Source organism: Agrilus planipennis, unplaced genomic scaffold (assembly GCF_000699045.2).
Source record: "Agrilus planipennis isolate EAB-ADULT unplaced genomic scaffold, Apla_2.0 scaffold627, whole genome shotgun sequence".
NCBI classification, from domain to species: domain Eukaryota; kingdom Metazoa; phylum Arthropoda; class Insecta; order Coleoptera; family Buprestidae; genus Agrilus; species Agrilus planipennis.
The window spans coordinates 1-10,784 of record NW_020439386.1 but is presented as its reverse complement, the minus strand read 5'-3'; the positions used below and the strand labels follow the sequence as shown (position 1 = coordinate 10,784).

Sequence of the window (10,784 nt, the reverse complement as noted above, 5' to 3'; positions counted from 1 at the left end):
AGGGAAGGGCCTGAAATAAGTAATCTTTTCTAGCAAAAATAATTCCAGAATACATCACACTCAAAAACCGTTAGCACTATGAGATTCTACGTACTTTTCTGCATAATTATCAGTTTTCAAAGCTTAGTAAAAACCTTCTAAATCATAATTATTTCACGAGCGCATTTTGATGTTTCAATTATTCAACATGTGTTAGCAAAAATAATGCCGAAAAGTACCTATTTGACACCGCACTAAAAAACCGTTAGCACCACGAGATTCTACTTACTATTTTACATAATTATCACTTATCGAAGCTTACTAAATGCCTTTCATCTCATAATAATTTTACGAGCGCTTTTTGATGTTTCAATTATTCTACATGTTTTAGCAAAAATAATGCCGATAAGCACCTATTTGACACCAAACTAAAAAACTGTTAGCACCACGAGATTCTACGTACTATTTTACATAATTATCACTTGTCGAAGCTTACTAAATGCCTTCTATCTGATAATAATTTTACGAGCGCTTTTTGATGTTTCAATTATTCTACATGTGTTAGCAAAAATAATGCCGATAAGTACCTATTTGACGCCGCACTAAAAAACCTTTAGCACCTTGAGATTCTACGTACTATTTTACATAATTTTCAGTTCTCGAAGCTTACTAAATGCGTTCCATCTCGTAATAATTTTTACGAGCGCTTTTTGATGTTTCAATTATTCTACATGTGTTAGCAAAAATAATGCCGATAAGTACCTATTTGACGCCGCACTAAAAAACCTTTANAAACTAGAACAGCCCACATCCTTAACTATTTGCGAAGAGTAATCTAATCTAGGTTTACCTCTACCCCTCCTAACTCCTGTTTCTGCCTCTAATATGTCTCTGACTAGACCTTCATGCCTAACAAGGTGTCCTACCAACCTATCTCTAATGGTTGTACTAATTTATTAATTTTATCTTTCCTAATTTTCATATATTTAGAAAAGATACTTCAATTGATTAATTCATTGGTGTAGGACATACGTATACATATATATAAATGAATTAAAGTTGCTGTTAAGCTTTTAGATTAGCAAGAAATTAAAATAATTACGAGTTATCAGGTCTTTAATAATACCTTTGGGAAAGATAAGTAGCAGAAAAGATTGGTAGAATTTTCAGATCAAAGACAAAGGGTGCAAGTTGTAGCTAAGTACAATCCTGGCAATGAATGTAATTGCTAGCCAAAGGCAAACGGCTACGTTCGTTGTAATAAAGCTGGAGGGAATTATTAGAAGGTTGTAGCTGTGGATACCATGTGGACTTGAAATTTATTTAAGATTGCAGCTTCCAACAAACAAGGAGAGCGCTCCCGAAATGGGCCGTATTCCCGGAGGTTCGCGACGGAATGCAAATTTATCCTACGAATTATGTCATTTATGAAATGGCCGAGGCATGTAATTTCTCCTTATGTGTATGTGTGTGGATACTCGGTTTCACAAGCAGTTTCTTAATTAGCGATTTGACCGTCGAAACTAACGAAGCAACAATATTACAGAACCGGACCGTTATAAATTCTCACCCACAACTTTTTCCTTTTTTAAATCTAAACCATTCCAGAGCAGTAAGCTGAAATTTATTCAAAAGGGAGAACCACCACACAGCCAATTAAATTTTATGAATCGCTATTGTTAAAACAATAATTAATTAGACCGAAGGCTGTTGATTGCTTCTAATGTTTAGCAATTGTGATACGGCAACAATTCAGCTGATTGCAATTAATCGAATTAATGACGTTATTCACACCTTCGTTCGCGGTTTTAGTATACCTCAATGCACTCTATATATAACAGCAATCAGCCCCTTATTAACGCAATGCGTTTAAGACATAAAAGATAAAACAGAAGCATACATTGGTATCATAATTATTCATACAAATCTAATATTTCTTTGACAGAGCATAAGGGAGAAGCATTGGCAATTAACGCTTGTTTGAGTTTTAATTAAAACCGTTAATATGTAGGTATAGGTGGTATGATGGAAGAAAATCGGAAGTTTTGATAAAGTGATTTGATTAGAAAATGAATTTCGCAGGAACCAGGGGAGCCGAGGTACTGTACAGCAGCTTTCAAATTACGCCAATGGGAATGGTTCAATTAAGCAATCTGCATTGCACAAGCTTCGCATGAATCGGCACTGGGCTTTCCTACTAAATACCATTAAAAAGCTTTACAAACGTTTTAAATTTTATGCACAATCCACCCGATTGGCCGAACAAAAACGCGTGATTTCAACATTTTAATATTTATAAGATATCTTATTTAGACAAGTTCATCCCCCCTATCACTGTGAGCTCGAAACGGACAGCACCATTAGTTCGAATGGGTTAAAAAATGTTTGAAAAATTAAATTTAAAGGAATTGTTTGTAAATAGATCTGCAANACACAAGCCTTGCTATATGAGCTCTCAAAGCATATAAAAATTATACGGCTTAAATGTGAAGTTGGGTGCAAAAGAATACAATTAAATCCTCTGTCGGGAAAAAACGAAATGACTTTCCGAACAACCCGATATATTACATTAGAATAGCCTGAAACAAGCAACCATAAGAAAATGAGATTGAACGTAAAGGAACAAAATTCCCGTTCAGTCAACCATACGGCAACCTGAATTTATAGGAATAAGTTGCAGTCTGAATTGCATATGCAGTCAATAAAACAAGCATAGTGTTAACTTAACGGTTGAGCGGTGGTGATAAATTTCCCGCGTTTAAACCAAAACCATGCCTCCAAACTGATAACCATTTCGTTCAAATCTCGAAGCAATATTGCAGATATTTGTTATGGGGATTCCTACACATCTCTCTCATCAATTTAACAATTCTTTTTTTCTAAATCACACAGATACAATTACTGTATTCGATCATCATCAACAACATAAAATTTATAATCATTTTGAAGGATTTCCATTATGATATGATGCTTTTGCATTATTTTGGGTTTTTAAAATATTTAAGGACCTTTCTACTAAGACTTGCCGAACCTATAATCTAATCTTATTTAATGTAATCACCGTCGTACTTTCGGGAAATCCCAAGATAGAAGACAATTACAAACGACGATCCATCTGAAAATGAAATCTTTGAAAAAAATAGTTAAATTTGGAATTTTATGTATTTAGAAGACTGCATCACGACAACAATAATAAATAAATTCGGTCCTCCCTTTTGTTTACATTTAATTTGCAATTTAATTACACCATCAATGGTACACGACATGTACTTATATACGTATAAATACTCAAATACATTGCCTGTGGCTAAATTTGCGTTAATTTTAACGATAGCAAAACCAATATAAACCCATCTAACTATATTTTAAGTGACCCTTGTTAAAATCGCTTGTATTGTTAAGCCAAATGTGATTTATATACACGGTAGCTATTGTATATATGTATATAGGCAGAAAACGATACCGAAAACATGATGATGACAACGATAATGACGATAAGTTCGATTTAGTTCAAAACTTTGTAACAATGGTGTCACCCTGTCTTTATCTTTGCGATGATATTCTTCTTAAGAAATTGGTAAATAAAAACGTAAATTCAACTTGGAGGAAGTCTGAAAATTAATGGACGCGATCACAACCTCAAAGCTACAAGGGAATGGTGTACAAAAAGTTACAAATGTGGTTGTTTTCTCATCTTGTTCAGTACAGCTGCTGTATCGGTAGCAAAAGTTTCGCCTTTGCCTTTTCAAATTCATCAGATCTCAACCACTGCTTAATAATCTCCACCTACCTCTGATAAAGTATATAAATGGTTCAAGATCAAAACCCTTTTCCATTAACCCCTTATCCCTCAAACTACTAAAAACAAAGTGGTAAAGAACACAGTCACCCACGTATATAACATGCACTACAGAGAAGATAAACTAAATTAATAAATGTTTAGTATTTTTTGCGTTTATCAAAGAAAAGAATAAGTGTGAAGCTAACTCGAACTTCCTTTTGCAGAGGATGAGGACGAATATAGCTTTCATGTTTCGCGGTACCGACCAGAAGAATTGCAAAAGTTAGCCTCAAGGACTAAATTTACTAGAAAAGAAATTCAGCTCATGTATAGGGGATTTAAGCAGGTAAAGCGAATGGAACAGAACAGCCGTAACTTATTAAAGTTCAACTTTTGTTTAATTTCAACGCTTGTATGTTGTTTATCGGTTAAAACAACGGTTTAAAAACACAGATACATATCTCACAAACAAATAAATTTAACATTCACACAAAAATATTTTATCTGCTACTTAAAATACGAGAGCCATTCAACAAGTAAAGTGACAAATGATCCAATTTTAAAACTCGTTATTGAATAACTCGAAAATCTTCAGGTCATCATGGCAAGTCCATTAGAACATTGCAATATCATTACCAAGCCGGAAGAGAAAGAATAAAGTTGAAACACACCAACCTTCCCGTTCGCTAAAACTAAAGATTTAACCCTCTTGAAGATCAGAGGACTATCAATAGCAATTACTACTCTGCACAAAATTAAACCTGCTATCAGGAACAAACGTCGTGGACCTTTGACAAAATCAGTAGTCTTTCAGTCTTACCTCATCCCGCGTACAGTCCAGACCTTACCCCGTTTGATTTTTACCTGTTTAGGCCATTTAAAGATTTGCCAATAACGTCAAATAATTGTTTGCCAAAGGAATTATGAAGCTACAAGAAATATGGGGAAAAGGGGATGATTATGTGGAAAATAAGACCAAATTTTGTAAGAATCCAATAAACCATTTTTGCGTTTTAGCCATTTGTCTCATTGCTTAGTGAATGACCCTTGTAGAATGCAGTGAATTATGAAAATTTTTTATGTTTTGAAAAAGACAAGTTTTAGTACCCAGAATTGCACTTAGTACCCTAAATACTACTCTACATAATAGAATAGTCTAACTACCTTCATCAATCTGAAGCAACAGGCTTCTAGTATGTTGCCAACAAGCCTTGAACTTAATTTATAGCTGTAAGACTACCTCCGTTATGTACCTACTGTGCATATTCCTAACTAGACTAGAATCTGTTATTACCTTTAGAGAACTACATATATTTAAACTTTTTCAGGAATGTCCAACTGGTATGGTCGATGAAGAAGCTTTTAAACACATATTTTCTCAATTCTTTCCACAAGGAGGTAAACGTTTTTATTGTGTAATTAGTTCCAAAACTGTTTTTTCTTTTACTGTGATATTAATATGAGGAACTTGAATTAAATTAATTTCGGTTGAAACGTCAGATTTTGTAATTAATCAATTTTGCTCCAAAATAGGAGAACACGGGATCGTTACAGAAGCTTTTTATGAGCTTGTGCTTTTCTGTACGGTCGTATGAACCACCAAGTGGAGTGTAAAAACAAGAAACTTGAACGAAATTTATTATTTGCGAAACGGTGTCGACAAATATTTAATAACAAATGTCTCATCAAAAGTTTGTGCTCTATATTCGAAGACAACACCAAAATGTAAAAAATATCTTAACGATCTCAAAAGTTTTATTGTAGAAACAAAAAACACTAACGTTATTATTATTTTAGTAATAAATTTTCTCTCTGTTCCTGCACCAACATCAACTTTTTTTGAATAATTGTCATGATTTTGTATTCCAGATGCTACAAACTATGCCCATTATGTATTCAACACTATTAAACAAAAACAAACTGGAAAAATTAGTTTTGAGGTAAGTAAATAGTAATAAGTAAGCAAGCGATAAAGGTCGGCTTGAATAATAAAAAAATTAATCAAAAAAGTATCAGAAAATACTTATGTCGTTATGCAAGGTATAGACTAAGGGCATAATAACGAAAATACATTACAAAGTTTCAAGCCAACAATGTAAATAGCTTTCTGATCTGTTTAAGGTCTGAAAACCTGTTGCTAAAAGCTTTCAGGAACTGTAATGTAACACGTAAAATCCGGATACGGTTTAGATTGTACAGTACGTACCTGGTAACTAAATTATAAAAACCCTCTGCTTTCGAACCCTCAGGAATATGAAAAGCAAAACAAAGCAATATCTCGTAAATCTTGTGCAATCTACTCAAATACACAATAAAATTGGCCTTGTAGAACTAATGAACACGAAAAATATAACAATCTTTAACTGAATATGACAGTTTAATACAATTCTGTTTCAAGTTTCAAAAGCTTTTGCTTTATTTTTTAATTGAAGCTGCAAATCGGTCTGCAAATTTTTGAGTTTCTTTTTCTTCGAAACATTTTTAGCAAAAAAAATATTTTTAATGTAGCAATAACCCTAAATTTGTGTAGCGATATTTAGATTATTTTTACGAAAACCTTTATTAGAATTTATACAACAGAGGGACCAAGGATTCGAACCCATTTAGAGTCCTGAAACGTCCTGACAATTTGTCGATCTCCTTTCGTTTACAATTCTAGCAGCGGCGCCAGGGGGTGGTTCGTTTGGGTAACACGTGTTTAGAATCAAAGGAATCACGAGTTAGGGTTCCAAAATAAATAATGTCCAGCGCAAACCCGCACTGATGCAGTAACGAATTTCTCCTTTATCGCATAAATTATAATAATGAGTGCATTTTCACTAACCCAGTCGCAATCGTTATAATCAACACGTCTCATATAATTTACTTCATTAATAATAAGCCCTGAACCGCCCCCGACTACCCCGTCAACAGCAAATGGCGCATTATAGTTACGACATAATTCATTATCATTTTACAAATAGCGATTAAACCGTTACTTACTAAAGGTGCAATGACTAAATCTCGTTGCAGATATTCAACGTGATGATTAATTACAATCAGAAATACAATAATTAATTTAATGCCGCAAAGTGTACAGGACTACCCTCAAAAAATGGGACATGGGATAACTGTAGATTCTAGGAATACAAAAAATTAAACCATTGTCATATTAAATTTATTGTCAGTAAAATATTAATGGGCGAAGAGACGCAGGGTACTGAATCTGAACCTGAAGAACAAAATTAAATTTTTGCAATTATTCGGAAAAGTACTTTGTATAGCTGTCCCTAAATCCGACGGATCGTGAGAAATTTACAGTTCAATATCTAGGTAAAATTATAAATCACTCTGTATATCGTAAATCTCTTCTTTTCACATCATCACAATATTTACTGCTAGAGATAATGGTTTTAAAGGATTCTCAAGAAATCTAATTCGCTGTTAATTTAGATAAAGTTGGTGCACTAAATCGACATTGTGTTTTAAAGGATTTTCTTGGAATATTATCAAAAGTTTCACGAGGTAGTGTTCAGGAAAAGATGCAGTGGATATTTGGCCTTTATGATCTTAACGGTGACGGTCTCATCTCGAAAGCGGAAATGATAGACGTCGTTTCTAGTATTTATGAAATGTTAGGAAGGGCTACAAATCCACTTGTGGACGATAGCACAGCGAAGGACCACGTCGAAAAAATATTTCACGTAAGTACATATTTAATAAATTATCACATTTACATACTATGGTGACCTGACAAATCTTATTAGTAAAGTCTGATGAAGGGGATTCAACCCGTGGGCGACGAGAAAGGGCAAAGGTAAAGGGAAGGGCCTGAAATAAGTAATCTTTTCTAGCAAAAATAATTCCAGAATACATCACACTCAAAAACCGTTAGCACTATGAGATTCTACGTACTTTTCTGCATAATTATCAGTTTTCAAAGCTTAGTAAAAACCTTCTAAATCATAATTATTTCACGAGCGCATTTTGATGTTTCAATTATTCAACATGTGTTAGCAAAAATAATGCCGAAAAGTACCTATTTGACACCGCACTAAAAAACCGTTAGCACCACGAGATTCTACTTACTATTTTACATAATTATCACTTATCGAAGCTTACTAAATGCCTTTCATCTCATAATAATTTTACGAGCGCTTTTTGATGTTTCAATTATTCTACATGTTTTAGCAAAAATAATGCCGATAAGCACCTATTTGACACCAAACTAAAAAACTGTTAGCACCACGAGATTCTACGTACTATTTTACATAATTATCACTTGTCGAAGCTTACTAAATGCCTTCTATCTGATAATAATTTTACGAGCGCTTTTTGATGTTTCAATTATTCTACATGTGTTAGCAAAAATAATGCCGATAAGTACCTATTTGACGCCGCACTAAAAAACCTTTAGCACCTTGAGATTCTACGTACTATTTTACATAATTTTCAGTTCTCGAAGCTTACTAAATGCGTTCCATCTCGTAATAATTTTTACGAGCGCTTTTTGATGTTTCAATTATTCTACATGTGTTAGCAAAAATAATGCCGATAAGTACCTATTTGGCACCGCACTAAAAAACCGTTAGCACCACGAGATTCTACCTACTATTTTACATAATTATCACTTGTCGAAGCTTACTAAACGTCTTCCATCTCCTAATAATTTAACGAGCGCTTTTTTACGTTTACATTATTACATAAATTTTAGCATGGACAACACGGGAAGGTACTTAGTAGTCACCGCATTCAAAAACTGTTGGTACCATGAGATTCTATGTACTATTTTACATAGTTATCAGTTCTCAAAGCCTAATAGGTATCTTCCATCTCATTATAATTTCACGAGCGTTCGTTAATGTATTAATTGTTCTGTACTTCTACTTCTAAAATCTTATCATCAAACTCACCATTTTGTAGATTCCAAGTTGATTCATTTGTTAAAGTCTTACACACTTCACTAAAAACACACCGCTACATAGGCGTTTATTTCCTAAAAGTTAAAAAGTACACACCGAACATTTAATTACCGTAAAAATGTCCCGTTCAAACCGCTGAAATTTATTACTGTTAATTAATTTCTCCCGGATTATTTGCCACGAACATCGGAACGCCGGTAAAGAACAACTAAACTGCTTACAATCGCGAACATTAACGAATAACATTCGACAGATTCGGTTAACCTTGTCAATGTCACGGCTATTTTTGTTCAGAAATGGTATAAAAACTTGCATTCTTAATGAGATAATGTTTGCACAATGTGATGCAGTTCAAATAAACATATATATATAGGAACAGTTAGGAAAATCTTGTACCACAGTAAAACATGATTTGTAATGAATGCGATGCGAGACACCCTGTAGTTTCTACAGTTTTATTTGGTTTCAGCAAATTGATACAAATAAAGACGGCGTCGTCACAATAGAAGAATTAATGGAATGGTGTTCAAGGGATGAACACTTCCTTAAATCTTTAGACACTTTAGATACAATATTGTGATCTAGTGTTACGCTGAACGATTTTATATGTATAGTTTTAGATATTGAAAATGTCCAGTCCTTTATTTATAATAAAGAACTGTTTGAAAAATACGTAACAAGAAGTAGTTGCCGTATTTGGTGACCTGTTCAACAATTTCATCTCGGCGAATGATGCATTTACTACAAAATATTTCGGCATTTTCATTTTAATTTCATTTGTTTAGTGGCTGATTTCAACTTGTGCCAATTTAATAAAACGATATTGTAAAACATTCTCAAACAATTGTAATGGAAAATGTAGGGCAAAGACTGAATATGAATGAGATTAGCATATTCAACGATTTTAATAAAGTCTAATAATAGCTTGCAACAAGAATTTAACTTATATATTGTTATTAAAAATTGTTGTCTGACCTTCTATATATCGCATAGAGGTGTTCTTTCAAAGTACCTTTTCTAAATATGAAATAGAAAGATAATCTACATTCTTCAAACTGATACGCGTAATGTTTATTAGGAATTATTTATTTAATACACAAGTAATGCAGTAAAGTATAGCAAAACTAGTACTAATTACGTGTTTATTCAATAAATTCGTTAGATTCAGTGGATTCCAAGATTATAAGTGGTAAAAATACGATCATGTAATTTTTATTCAAACAGTAGTTAGATTCATTTCCGTGAAACTATTGCAGATCAACTTTTATAAATGTCAGTAATACTGTGCATTTTTTGTTTAGCTTAGTAATTTATTGAGAAAGCACATTTCTAAAATGTGCTGAAGTATATGCTATGCAATTGACTATTAATTAAGTAAGTGAAAATGTTTGTACTAATTAAGCGTCACAGTTACCCAAACTGTGGACCTTGTTGTGCTTTTTTGACTATTGCGTTTCAATATTTAAATAACGATAAATAGTTAGGAATTTGTCCTGTATTTATAACGTGTAAGCGCTACATTTACCTTACATTACTTATTACACAACTTATTGTTTTACGTATTATATGTAAATGTTACTTCGCTGTTACCGTGTCTACAATTTTTTGTAGGGTAGAATAGTAAATATAAATATAAAAAAAAATGGTAGATCTGTATAGAGGAAAAAAAGGAATTTAAAAAGGTAAGAACCATTAGGCTTAAGCAAACCAAGTGCTTCTTTTATCTGTTTAAATTCCTTTTTGAAAATATTTTACCAAGTGATAAGCCCAGTATTTGTACATATGTATGTATAGGCCATTTAAAACATTTTTTGATTTCGAACCAATTAAATGTTTAATGTTTATATTATAATAAAAAAATAGTAGATACTCTCATCTACTTCTATAGATGCTCGACGTATTACTGTTTACTTTTTAATTTTCAAATCCTAAAATTATAATATTGTACATTCCAATAGTGTAAATCCTTTTAATGCACTTTACGTGTATACATTTACAAAAATTCGCCTGTTCCTCTAACAATTAGCTTTAATAGAATGGGAAAAGTAGTGAATGCATTTCTCATGTAGCTACAGTATATTTACTATTTATACCAGGTATTTTCATACCATCATAATATGGCT

General features: G+C 32.9%; 1 protein-coding gene across 1 annotated transcript; it reads left to right on the top strand.

Annotated features, from left to right (window-relative positions):
* Positions 1-3,977: 3,977 nt before the first annotated feature.
* On the top strand, positions 3,978-10,771 carry LOC108743604 (Kv channel-interacting protein 4-like; the record flags this gene model as incomplete). The annotated part of the gene is made up of 5 exons (XM_018479182.1): positions 3,978-4,106; positions 5,089-5,158; positions 5,630-5,700; positions 7,231-7,443; positions 9,131-10,771. Coding segments are annotated over 5 exons (594 nt in total), but the record flags the coding sequence as incomplete, so codon positions are not given.
* Positions 10,772-10,784: the final 13 nt, after the last annotated feature.